Here is a 13481-nt window from a genome sequence, read left to right as displayed (position 1 = left end):
GAGGGGCCCCAAGCTCTTCTGGGGGGTGTCCCTCTCACTTGTGTTTCTTAGAGTCAATTGACTATTATCACCGGGAGCAGGAGCAGCAGCAGTCGTAGTATCACGAACAACACACGCGTGCATTTTTGCAAAAGCCGATCGATGACGAAAAAGGAACCCTCTATGGTCCCGGCACCCGGGAATGACCCCAGACCCCTCTGCTGTATTTTCTCCTCGCTCTTCCCTCTGCGTGGACCCTCGGGTGGCACGCCACGCTTTCCTCCCCGCACACCGCCCCATCAGTCTGCCCCGGACGTTACGTGAGGCGGCCCTGAGCGGGTTTTCTGTGCTTTGTTTGACCACATTCTCTCTTGCCTTCACTCGGCAGAGAGTGTTTTCTGTCTTGTTTTTTTTTGGATTAAAGATTTTTTTTTTATTCTGGTAAAAAATACATAACATAAAATCTGCCGTTTTAACTAGAGTTAAATGGTTCGTTGCTGTTCCGTACATTCACATTCCTGTGAAAACTCCACCTCCGTCCATCTCCAGAACTTTTCCGTCTGCCCCCGTGAGATAATCCCCTACCCACCCCGCCCGCAGCCCCTGGCAGCCTGCACTCTGCTCTCTCCTCTGTGGCTCTCACGGCTCTGGGGACCTCACGCAAGTGGCAGCGCGCGGTGTTTGTCGCTGTGGCTGCCTTCTTTCACGGAGCGCGATGTCCTCACGGCTCGCCCAGGTCGAGGCAGGTGCTGGAATGTCCTTCCTCTTCGAGGCTGAGTGACCTTCCACTGGGTGGACCGTGGTGTGCTTATCCGTTCATCTGTTGATGGACACTGGGCTGTGTTTGGCTCTCGTGACTCATGCTGCTGTGAACACGGGGGCGCACATACCTGTTTGCTTTCGCTTCTTTTGGGCGCCATCCAGAAGTGGGATTGCTGGATCAAGGGGCGGACTCCCAGGCTTGGCCGAGGAGCTGAGACCCGGTGCCTCCCCACCTCACTGTCCGTCCATCACCTCCTCGTGAGTGTCTGTGCCCAGGCCTGGGGGCTCCTCCTCCCATCCCCATAACTGCCTTGGGGGCCTGGTTCCGCTGCACCTGCCCCACCCCCCACCATCAGCCAGTGTCTGTTCCATGGATGACCTCCCTGACCCCTCCTCCTGCTGATGCACATGCTTGTCCCCTGGTCTGGGCACATCTGTGCCCTTCCTGTTTGCCTCCCTCAACCAGGGACTCACTCCCGCCACCCTGTACACCCCTGTGTGCCCCCATTGTGTCCCGCACCCCTCTGCCTCAGAATCCTCAGAACCAGCATGTGTCTGCTGGCCCCTAAAGGGGAGCCCAACTGAGTTGGGGGTGGTGACCCAGGGTCACAGCTCCCAGGACCTGGGAAAGCATCCACATCCACATAAGAGCAGGGCAGCCTGGGGTGGGAACCACGCCACACTTGGGAAGGTTGCATGGGGTGGGATGTGCACGACTCAGGCCCTCCAGCTGGAAATTCAGCTGGAAAATGTGCCGTCCTTTCCTTCCTCCATTTCCCTTTGTCTCCGTGAGCGTGATTCAGCGGGTGACCCTTGCCTGAGCCCCCCTCAGACTGCCCCATTGTCTGAGATGCAGGGATTCGGGTGGGTGAGGGACCCCGACCCACGGAGTAGGCCCGACGGTGGGCAGCGGGCGAGGTCCCTCCACTCTGGGCGCCGCCAGGGCCCCACCTCCCTCGTGCTTTGCAGTTTTGCTGCCCCAGCACGGAAAGCATCTAGTGGCACATTTTGTTTTCATTGTGGCAGAGCATACACAACACCGAATTTACCATCCTATCCATTTCTAATTGTCCAGCAACGGGGCATTAATGCCTTTGTGGTGCCGTGCCAACATCCCTGCCTTCCAGCCCACAACTTTTGTCATCTTCCCAGACTGAACGGGCGCCCGTGAGGCACTAACTCCCCATCCCCTACCGCGGCCCCTGGTCCCCACCATCTTCTTCCATCTGTGGGTTTGACTCCTCAGGTCCCCTGTGTGAGGGGAGGGTTCATCCAGGTCATGGCATCCGGGTTGTGGCCTATGTCATAACTTCCTCTTTCAGGCTGAGCAACATCCCATTGCCTGGACACGCCGCACTTTGTTTATGCGTTCACCCGATGCTGGACGCCGGGGTTGCTCCCACTTTGGCTGCAGTGAACACGGGTGTGCAGTCTGGATTTTAGTGGTCCCATCAGCAGCCCTGTGATGGTGGCCTCAGCACCATCCTATGGTCCTGCCGTGAGCAGGGACCAGGCACCAGGCCAGTGCAGAGCATGGTACAGGTGGCTCTTCATTTACCCGTCTCCCGACCCTCCTGTAGCTGGGTGCTCTGGGTGACCTGGGTGCACAGATGAGAAACAGGCCAGCGAGGTGCTGGGTGCTGTGCGGAGGACCTGCCCAGTGTGGGGCCCATGTCACCACTTTTCCCGGAGAGCACCTGATGGCCTGTGTGTGTCCATCCTCCTGCTAGGTTGTTTGCTCACTGAACCCCGAGTGGGTCTACTCTCTGCCCTGTGCAGGGCTGGCCAAACGGGGTGCGTGGGGGCCCTGTCCTGACTCACAGAGAGGGAGGAACAGGTGGCTGGCGAGGGGGCTCGGGCTGAGCGCAGCCCTGGGAGGTGAGAATGCTCACCTGTGCACCTTTGCACGCATGCACAGGTGTACCCGTGAGATGTCCGGGGGTGCTATTGTTAAACGGGAGTGTCTTCCGCCCAGCCGCTCCTCCCAGAGGCTGCCCACATTCCACCTTTGCCAAAAGGGGCACATGCATCCCCTGTCCCCGTCCCCCCAGGCCAGCACAGGACAGTGTCTGTTCACACTTGCCCAGCGGATGGAAGGGGCTCCTCCCTGCTTTGGGCTCCTCCCTGGGGACCGGGACGCCCAGAGCATTCTCTACATTTCCGGGCAACTTGTCTTTCTGCGGATTTCCTGTCCCCTCCTTTGCTTATTTTTCTATCGGTTGCTTGTCTGTCTGTATTGACTCGGGAGGCGGATGGGTGTGTGGGCTGCGTTTGGTCAGGCGGGGAGATGAATCTCTGTTGAGCTAATTGCAGGGTGGCCTCCCCAGAAGCCAGGGAGGGCGAGTGCTCTGGGAGGGGCATGCGGGGTGCTGCAGGGTGCAGCAACAGGGGTGGCAGAAAGGGACCCCCTCCGCCCTGCTCCGGGCCACCCTTCCCACTGGCCGCTGTGCCCTGCAGGTGGCTCTGGGGGCTCTGGGGACCACCGGGGAACCTGCCCCACAGGGAGGGCTGTCCCTCGGGCCTTCCACAGCCTTTTGTTGCTCTGGGCTCCTCCTGGCCTCAGGGTCCCCATAGCTGCTGACTCCTCTGCTGGACACTCTCCAGCCCCCTGAAGCTTTTTCTGTCTTGTTCTGAAGCCAGTAGAATTCAGAATTCAGTTTCTGTGTCACCTCGGAGAGGTCCTTTGACCTCACACGGTACTGAGTGCCCAGCAAGCCTTTGCTGCCAGGGTGGGCACACTCGTTGCTATGTGGCACGGATGGGACATCCATCTGCTGCCTAGCCTGACCCTGGGGTATCCGGGGGTTCCCACAGCAGCCAGCTCCTGGCTGACACCTTGGAGGCCTGGGAGAGCTTTCTCAGGGTGGGTGCATTGCAGATGGTCCTGAGACCCTGTGGTGAGGGCCCAGCATTCGTGAACAAGTCAGGTGGGCAGTGCCAGCAGCCGGGCAAAGAGGAAGAGGGAGGCAAGGTAGCAGCTGTGGTGGCTGGAGAGGCCCCAAGCAGGCTGGTGTCCAGCTCCGGAACAAGCACCTGGTCTCCGTCTGGGAGGCCAGGTGAGCCCCCGGAGTTGGCACTCAATGCCGGGGGTTGTGGAGGTCTGGCAGGGAGGGGAGGACCAATGAGGGCGGGGCAGGGTCTCTACCAGGAAAGAAATGGTGGGGGGGAGGTAGGGCAGAGAGAAGGATGCCCTCTGTGGTACAGGAGGGACACACGGCAGTGAGTGTCCACGCTTTGTGCTGGCTGCTCTGAGACATGGTGATTTTGCTGAAAACGAGAACGCCGGTGTTCTGGGTCGAACATATTCCCCAAAGAGATATGCTGCAGTTCTAACCCTGGTACCTGGGACCCTGTGATGTGACCGTACTTGGAAGCAGGGTCCTAGTGGAGCAGGGCAGGTCCCGATCCACTCTGACAGGCGCCCCAACGGGAGCAGAGACGCAGACACAGGCTGCCCTGCAGGCCTGCGCCGAGGGGGCCGATGGCCAGCAGCACGGAGGCTGCAGGAGGCCGGGGAAGAGTCTCCCCTTGGAATTCTAGACAGAGCGCGGCCCACTTCCACTTTGATTCAGGGCCTCAGCCCTCAGAACAGTGAGCACAGGGCTTTCTGCTGTTTAAGCTTCCAGTGCGGGGTCGTTTGTCCTGCAGCTGTGGGAAACCACTGCCATCACTGGGTGGGAAAGACAGACGTCGTTGACCAAGGGCCACCGTGAGCCAGGCTGGGCGCCAGGCAACCTGATAGGCAGCCATCCACATTTTACAGATGAGGAAACTGAGGCTCAGAGAGGTCGAGGCTCAGAGAGGTTAGGGCTCTTGGCCAGGGTCACCCTGCGGCTGAGCAATGGTGGCAAACTTGGGTCTGCCTGAGTTGCAGAAGGAGAGGCGAGAGTAGTGGTGGGTGGGAGCAGATACAAAGGGCGAAGCATTCTCTTTTCCCACTATGAATTGCAGGGGGGCTTCCAGGCAGAGGCGTCCAGCACGCAGCTGGCACAGGGGGCTGAGTGCTCAGCAGAGGCCATGGCCGGGCCTCAGGAATCCCTGCCCAGGGCCTGGATGATGTCACAGATCCCTGCAGACCTAAGTTTTTATGCCCCTTAAAAAGGTGTTGGTGTCTTCCTTGCTTTAAAGTCACCTTGAAAATCTGTACCATCTGCCGGAGAGTTCCAGGCTCTGATCTCATTTGTTTCTCATCTTTTAGCAGCGTAGGTAAAGATGTGAGTGAATGTACAATAGAGCATGATTGGTCAAAGCAGCATGGGGTTGTCAGGGAGAGAAGGATGGCGCTCGGATGTGGGGCAGGGGTGTGCCAGGGGGAGGGTGAGGGAGCAGCAGCGGATCCTCACGGGGGAGAGGACAGGGCCACCTGGGACCACACACTCCCTTCCTTTCCGTCAGAGCCCCTTCCCTAGCCCCCCAGTGAGCCCCACTGCTCCTGGGGTTCCAGCTGCTGCGTGGGCAGCAGGGGGAGGACCGTCTACCAGGCAGGGTGGCCGGGACCATGTCTTCGAGTGTGAGTGTGTGTGTGTATGTGTGTGTCCTTCTAGGCACCTGCCAGTCCGCCCACCCTCGCTGTACAGAAAGGGCACATTTCTCTTTCCTCTAAATCACTCAGTTTCTCTTGGGTCCCCCACCCTGGCAGGTGTGGAAGTTGGGATAGAACTTTCTACACTGCAGGTGGCGACCCATTTGTGGGCATGAAATCAGTTCAGTGGGTCAGAGCAGCGTTGCTTACATAAGGAGTGGAGCTGAATGGAAAGACAGCAGAGCACGTCGTGAGTAAGAAGAGCCGGTATCGTCTGGTGAAAAAAATCGCTATAGATTTATATGCCGTATAAACTGTTGCTGCATGCGGCGGCTGGAGAACGACCCCTCCAAAACACACCACGTCCGCATCCCTGGGACCCGAGAGTGTGGCCTTATCTGAAAAACGGTTTTTGCAGATGGGATTAAGTTAAGGACGTTGTGATGGGGAGATCATCCTGGATTACCCGCCTGAGCCCTGAATGCAATCGCAATTATTCTTAGAAGAGGAGGCAGAGGGAGGTTAGGGGCAGACACAGAAAACAAGGCCATGTGACCACAGAGGCAGAGGTGGGGGTGAGGCGGCCACAGCCAAGGAGTGCCAGCCGCCCCCAGAAGCTGGAAGAGGCAGGGGGTGGATTGTCCCCACGGCCTCTGCAGGAGGCAGCCCTGTGGACACCTTGGCTTCAGCCCAGCGGCTCTGATTTTGCACTCGTGGCCTCCAGTACTGTGGTAAGCCACCCAGTTGGTGGCATTTTGTTACAGCAGCTGTGGGAAACTGATACGTTGTGGGACAAACAGCCCAGCGGGCAGAGACATAAGTCGGGGCCTGTGGGGCTGGGGGCTGGGGCTCGGCTGATCAGGCTGGACCAGGTGTGGTGGCTCCACTGCGTCTCTAGTCTTCCTCCTGGGACCAGCACGCTGGCCCAGGACTGTTCTCCTTGTTCAAAGGCAGAAGCATGAGAGGCAGGTGGAAATGTGTGAGGTGCCTTGGGGCACATTGTCGCTTCCACCTAAGTGTCATTGGCCACAACCAGCCACCTGGGCAAACACAAAGTTATGCGGCAGGAGGATACTGTGTTCCTGAGAGACTCTGGTGAGGTTGAGGATGCTCAATACCCAGTCCTTTCGCAGGTGTGCACACCTGTCCCCGGGGGGGGCCACTGTCTAACAGGCAGGTCCCTTCCTGCGCGCCAATGTGGGAACAGTTAGGAAGCCACTGACCAGTGATGGAGAGCCTGGCCCTGAGCGCATGGGTGTTCACGGTACCGGCTCCACTTCCCTGCAACTCTCCCGAGCATCTGCTCAGAAGTTTCCAGGTGGTGCAGGAACCTCACCTGCTCACCCCACATTCTCAGAAGGAAAGGGGCTCCTCCCGCAGGATGTGGGGAAGGGAAAGGATTGCCCCCCCTCCCAAAGCCCTGCTGCTGCCGGTCACAGCTCCAGGACGGGATGTGCAAACTGCAAATTAGCATTAAGCCCGCGGGGGTCCTGGTCCCTGGCCTTCAGACCACAATGGTGACCTTGGAGGCTGAAGGCTGAGGCCCAGGCCAAGGGGTGGGAATCCCTCATGAAGCTGGGAATCCGCAGTCTGTCCTTCCCATGGGTGCTGGTTGTGCTGCCCCTCCTGCCCACTCCAGAGCAGTAGGGAAGGGGCAGGGTGCAGGCACACCTACCCCCCTGGGCCCTGGGAACCACTTGAGGCTGTGGAAGGAGAAGCTTTGAGTCTCTGAACCCTGGGCCTCTGTAGGTGAGGGATGTCTCCACCCTTAGTGTCCCCATGGGCCAGGGGTAGCTTCCCAGGGACCCAGCAGCTGCTGCAGATGGGGGGGCAAGGTGCATGGAAGCTGGGGCTTTGTGGGTGGTCGGTGCCAGGGACCAGGCAACTGGGCGCTGGGCAGACACCTGGAGAAGGACGGAGCCCAGAAGAGCACCCCGAGCCAGGCCTGCACTGCGACTTCTGCCCAAGGGTCCCAGAGTCCGAGAAGCCCCTGCTGGGATGCAGCCCCTCTCTCCTGGGTGGCTCATCCCACAGCATCAGGGCAGATCTCTCTCACCAAACGTGGGTGTTCTGGCCTCCAGCTGAGACGGACTGCAGGTGTCAGGCCTTGGGGAGCCCTGGTGGGGAGAGCGTGGACCTTGGGGAGGGTGGTCCTGGGCTGGGAGGCTCTGGGAGGGCTGGCCTCTACTGGATGCTCTCACAGTGGGGAGTCAGGGGGCAGGTTCATTCCCACTGTGTCTTCACTCTGGGAGCCCTAGGTTCCACCTCATCGGGAGGGAGAGGGTCCTTCCGAGCTTTTGGAGCTCGTGGGACCCCGCTCCCTGGCCAGCTTCTTGCTGCCTCCAGGGTGGGGTGGGCATTGCTTGTGGAAGGGAAGAGCTGCTACCCACACCCTCTCCTGATGCACTTCTTCCTACCACTGGTCCCCAGAGATAGTCCACTTTTTGGGGGACTAGGATGTCCTGGTGCCTGCATGCCTTCCCACCCCACAGAGCACCCCCAGGCTCATGGAGCAGGGGTCCTTCGCCCTTCACAAATGTCTCCTCCCCAGTCTCACGCAGGCTACTCCCCTGCCTGGAGTATCCATCCCAGGTCCAGTGGCTACCTGCCCCTTGGCCTCTGCGTGTCCACCAGTCCCTTCCTCCTGGGCACCCTCTAGGGTGCTGGTCACACACAGAGAACCCTGCCAGACTCTCAGGCTCAAAGCCACAACCCGCTCTTGTTTAACAGAACTGGCTGCACCCCACCTTTGTCTCTGCCTCAGTTTCCTCTTAGGGAAAGTGGGGACAAGATGGCTCCTGCCTCGGGTATGGAGCAGTGTACGGGACTTGCTGAGTGCTCAGAGGGGAGTTGAGGTCATGTCACCATCTTGGTTTATGCCCCGAACTGGGCACAGGGACACAGGGCATGGATCTCGGTATAAATGAACAGGGAAGCTCCTCTCATTTATAAGCAAAAGAGGATATAATTCTGTGCCTGGGATGCATGATTTGTACCCATTTGTGGGCCCCATGGGCCTCGATAGTGATGCTTCAGATAGTCCCGGGGGCTTCCTGCAGCAGTCAGTGGGTCACCAGCCCCCTTTACTGGGTGGCGAGGTAGGCATGTCCCACCATCGTGTGACCAATGACAGTCCAATGAGGCGAGGAAAGCTCCACTCTGGCTGCCAGCACCTGCTCCTGACTCTTCAGAGCTGGTAGGATGACATGTTTTCTGCTGGGTGCCTCCAGAGGGGTCACTGGGCCTGCCCTGAGCTGAGCCGCTAGCTGGGTGGTGTGAGGCGTGAGCTGTGCTTTGGGTGTTGCCCCAAAGCCCCTCAACAGCGGCATCTGGCGCTGGCTACCCATGCCCAGGTGTGCACAGACCAGTGCGCTCTCTGCAGCCACGTGCTGAGTCCAAGCAGCGCTCACTGTGTACGTGGCTGGGACCTTAAAGCCGAGGGGCACCAGGGACGCGGGACGTGGCTCAGGGACCAGGCAGTCAGCCGGACCCAGTGGAGCCCCAATGCCACCTTACACGGCCAACAGCCTTCCCAAGCCTCAGTTTCCCTCTGGCACGTTGGGGCTGTGTGAGGGGTTAAAAGGTCCCCCCCAAAGTCATGTCCACCCAGAACCTTGGTGTGTGACCTTATTTGGAAGAAGGGTCTTGGGACGCCTGGGTGGTTGAGCATCTGCCTTTGGCTCAGGGCATGATCCTGGAGTCCTGGGATCGAGTCTCACATCGGGCTCCCTGCATGGAGCCTGCTTCTCTCTCTGCCTGTGTCTCTGCCTCTCCCTCTGTGTCTCTTATGAAAAAATAAATTAAATCTTTAAAAACAAAAACAAAAAGGGTCTTTGCAGATGTGATTAAAATAGGGATGGAGATAAGGTCATCCTGGATCAGGGTGGCCCTGCAGCCAGTGATGGGTGTCCTTACAGGAGAGAGAGAAGGACACATGGGCACACAGGGAGACGCTCTGTCAAGGAGGGGCAGAGGTGGTTGTGATGACCCCAAGCCCGGGAGCATCAGGAGTGGGAGGACGCGGGGAAGGATCCTCCTGTGTGTGGCCCTGTGCACATCTCGATTTGGGGGTCCTGGCCTCCAGAACCTGGCGAGCATGATGTTGGATGTGAAGCCCCCAGCATGTGACACCGGGGCGTGGGGAGGGTCGTGTGGGTTCACTCGTGCTGCCTGCATTTGGCACATGAGGGCAGCGCGTACCCCGCCCCCCAACCCTCCACCCCGACCACGTGTCTTTCCAAAGTCCCTTTCCCGGACGCCTGGGAAACAGGTGCATCTCTGGGGGTTGGTGGGAGTCTATTTCAGTGTGCCGGGAAGGGGTTGGCCCTGCCCTTCCTGGGGCATGAGGGTGGCAGCTGCCACGTGACCCTCTGGTGTGTCCATCTGGAGTCGTGCCGGCCGAGGAGGCTCTCCTGCAGCTCAGCCGCCGCCCGCAGCCTCCGTGGGTGCCGGTCCTTGGTGAGGAGGCCATGCTCCATGGGGATGCCTGGAGGAGAGACAGGTAAAGCTGGAAACTGCCCTGAAGGCTGAGACCATCTGGCTGGAGGGGACAGCTGGCTTTCCTAACCAGCAGCCTTGGGTCCCACAAATAAGCTTTGGGGGTCTGACATGAAGGGAGGTGTGTGGTTGAGCTCTGCTGTTTATGAATGTGGTGAGGGCCGGCACTTGTGAGCGCCACCTGTTTGCCAGGCTTCTGGGGGCTTGTCTCATGGCGTCCTGATGACAGCCCTGTGGAATGACCCATTTTACAGATGAACGAGCTAAGACTCGGGAGAAGGGATACTCTGGTTTGACATCACACAGAGGTGGGCTCTGGGGCCCTGGGACCCTACAGCCTGGGCCAGAGTTACTGGGCCCATGGCCCCTCTGCTCCCGCCTCCCCTTCCTTCTTTCCTCCTGTAAGGTGCTGCAGCCAGCCAGGGCTGATTTTGCTCCCCAGGGGATATTTGGGAATGTCTGGAGGCAGTTTTGTTTGTGGCACCTGGGGGAAGGGCACTCCTGACACCCCTGGGGTGGAGGCCAGGGACGGCCAGAACAGGACTGTCCCCGCTGTAAGGACTTGTCCAAACCAGAATGTCGGTTGAGCCTGGGCTGGGAGACCTGCTTTAAGGGATTATCATAAAACCTCATTTCTGTGGGGCTGATGAAGAATCGGGCCCATCACCTGCTTAGATGATACATAGTTATCTCCTAATCCGCTCAAACTCAAGACCTGGCAAGGGGGCGGCCAGGGAGGGTGATGGGAGGGGCAGCTGGGTGGGGGGAAGCTCGGGAAGACAACTGAGGAAAGGGAGTGAGTTCAGGAGGGAGCCTGCACCCCAGGAGCAGAGGGAGGCCAGGGTGCTCGGGCAAGCCTCTGAGAGCTGGGGTGTTCAGGGGGGCCTCCTGCAGGCTCCTCACCTCACAGGGCCTCCATCCTGGCACGAGGCTCGGTGCTCTGTGGGCACCTCATCTCTGGGCAGCTGGGACAGACCCCTCCCCAGAGTGGGGACCAGGACCCCCTCATCCCTACCCCCCATCAGCGCCTCACACTGAAGGGGCAGCTCCGGGCTGTGGCAGTATGGCCTGGAGGCCGACCATCGAGCTGCCAGTCCCTGCGGCCTGGCCTCACTGCGCCCTGGGTGGGGGCCCCTCACTGCTCCTGCTGGCCTCAGGGACCCTATTTGTAACCCGGGGTTGATTGAGGCTCCTCTTCCCAGGGTGTCATGAGTGGGCATAGCAGACACGTGATACTGTTTCCCCAAAGGTGTGACTACACCCCCACCCCAGCTGGCCAGATGCAGTCCCTTTTGGGGCTCTACTCCCCAGCCTTGGAGCATCTGCTGGCTGGGGGGCAGGTCACGTCCCTCCGGCCTGCTGGGTGTGCAGGATTGTTCCGATATGACCAGCAGATCCCGAGAGCTGCAACACGGGAGCGTGGTGTCCATGTTTGCAGTGGAGCGTCCCTGTGGGAGGCAGTGGGCACGACATGTCCTTCTCGCCGGACGGTGGGCGGGGACGCTGATGGCAAAAGGCGAACAGCAGCCGTGAAAAGTGGCACAAACCTGGTGCAATAAGCACCACTATTCTCGATTCACAGATGAAGAAATGGCAGTAAAGGAAGTGTGATTCCGCTTCTGTAAAATTATAGTAAAAGCAAAAGCAACGCTTCATGGAACTCTTAGAGGAAGCCGTCGGAATAAAGCTCCGTGCCCTCAGGTTGAGGAGTGCTTTCTTAGACATGACTCCAAGGACACCAACAGTGAAAGGAAACACAAATAAATTGGATGTCATCAAAATTAAACATTCTTATGCGGCAAAGCTCGTCACGAAACAGACAAAAGCAGCAGGCAGCGTGGGAGACGGCGTTTGCCGGTCGCGTGTGTGATGAGGGACGCGTGTGTAGGACGTTCTGTAGCTATCCGGAGGATGACCGCAGTACGTGGACCAAGGATCTGAACAGACGATTCTCCAAAGCTGTTGCGCAAGAACAGACGAGCACCCGGAGAGTGTTCAACATTACCGGTCATCGCGCGTGGGAATCAGGACCGCCGTGGGCGGCCACCTCGCAGCTGCTCCAGGCTGAGGTCAGAAAGACGCGGAGATGGAGACTCTGGACCCTCACCCGCCTCGGCTGGCGGGAAGGACCCATGGCTCAGCCACTTAGGAAGAGGTCTGGCAGGTCCTCCAAGGCTTAACCTCAGAGTCACCAGATAAATGGCCAATTCCCAGGTCACCCCTGGGGAGGTGCCCGAGAGGCATGAGCCCCTGGGTCCACACAGAAGGGGCTGCGCCTGAATGGTCATAGCAGCTCATCCGTAATAGCCAGCGGGTGGAAACAACCCCGGGGCCCTTCACCTGACGGTCGGAACATGGGGCGTGTCCACGTGATAGAACATTAGTGGACCCGAACAGGACAAAGCCTGGGGTCACGCTACGGCGTGGATGAAGCATGGAAGTGCTCTGCGTTCCTCCAAAGCCAGACACACAAGACCGCCCACTGTGGGATTCCGTATGTATGAAACGTCCAGCACGAGCAGGTCTGTAGAGTAGAAAGTAAATTATCGTTGCCAGGGACTAGAGGAGGGGGACGGGGAGCGAGGAGTTTCTTCTGGGGATGATGAAAATGTTCTAAAATTGATTGTGGTCGACACACCCCTCTGCGAGTACAGATGGCTCTTAACGCAGGTTTGAGCTGATATCCATGTTATCAGCTGTTATCCACTGATAACATGGATATTTCTAGCAAATGTACATACAGTACGATAAATGTGTTTTCTCTTCCTTATGATTTTCTCTTTTTTTAAGGTTTTATTTATTTATTCATGAGAGACACAGAGAGAAGCACAGACACAGGCAGAGGGAGAAGCAGGCTCCATGCAGGGACCCGACGTGGAACTCGATGGGGGGACTCCAGGATCACACCTGGGCCGAAGGCAGACGCTCAACCGCTGAGCCACCCAGGCACCCCTTCCTTATGATTTTCTCAATGGCACTTTTTTTTCTCTGGCTGGCTTTGTTGGGAGAAATAGGATATCATCCATTTAACATACAGAATACATGCTAATTGACCGTTTCCGTCATCAGTAAGGCCCTGGTCATCGGGAGGCTAGTTGTCACTGAGGTTTTGGGGAGTCCCAGTTATACTTGGATTTTCAGCTGCATTGGGGGTGATTGATGCCTCTAAATCCCGAGTTGTTTAGGGGTCAACTTTACGCTAAAAATCGTGAAATTGTGCATTTTAAATAGGTGAATGGTACGGTATATGAATTATGTCTCATTACGACTTTTCCGAGTGTGCACTGAGCCCCTTCTGCCGAGCGGGGCAGGTCTGCGCAGTAGCTTAGGCTATGGTTTGGAGAGCGCCCGTCCGGGACACGAGGGCAAGGCATTGATCGGCTCTGCCCCTGGAGAGATGATGTTCTTACATTATGTCATCCCGTGGATCCTATCCTGTTGCATGTCCTAGGTGTGTGTCTGCGTGTTGAGTGCATACCTATCGCATTTTGTTCGTAGCACACAGGTGCCGGCTGGAGTGGCCGCCGAGCTCAACAGCGGCTCATCTCAGGGTGGAAGTTCAGCAGGGGATTTTAATTCTTTTTTGAGTTCTCTGTGCTGTTTGGGTTTGTGGCAATGAGTAGTATTATTTCTGTCACCAAAAAGCAGCTATTTTTGTGGCTAAAACCCAAGAACTGTTATCTGGGGAGGCGGGTGGTGGCTCCGGGCTGGGCTCCCACGC

At 58.2% G+C, this 13481-nt stretch overlaps 1 protein-coding gene across 34 annotated transcripts in view; it reads left to right on the top strand.

The window, feature by feature from the left end:
• The window catches only part of ABLIM2 (actin binding LIM protein family member 2), a 142469-nt gene that overhangs the window by 16491 nt on the left and 112497 nt on the right, over window positions 1–13481 (top strand). For 27 of the 34 annotated variants that reach the window (XR_013366428.1, XR_013366417.1, XR_013366421.1 and 24 more), the window contains exon 1: window positions 9610–9764. The exons of 1 other annotated variant lie outside the window; for it this stretch is intronic. Coding sequence is in view for 4 of the 33 variants with exons in the window: in XM_077875246.1 (XP_077731372.1) it covers window positions 9740–9764 (25 nt within the window). In the remaining 29 variants the exon portion in view is untranslated. Of the gene's footprint in view, window positions 1–9608; window positions 9765–13481 lie in introns of those variants that run through there. 6 more of the 34 variants (XR_013366444.1, XR_013366416.1, XM_077875349.1 and 3 more) reach the window with 2 other exon arrangements.

The sequence above is a fragment of the Canis aureus genome, chromosome 2 (genome assembly GCF_053574225.1).
Source record: "Canis aureus isolate CA01 chromosome 2, VMU_Caureus_v.1.0, whole genome shotgun sequence".
Classification (NCBI taxonomy): Eukaryota; Metazoa; Chordata; class Mammalia; order Carnivora; family Canidae; genus Canis; species Canis aureus.
Note: the sequence above shows the minus strand (reverse complement) of the source record. Positions and strands in the feature narration are given on the sequence as shown.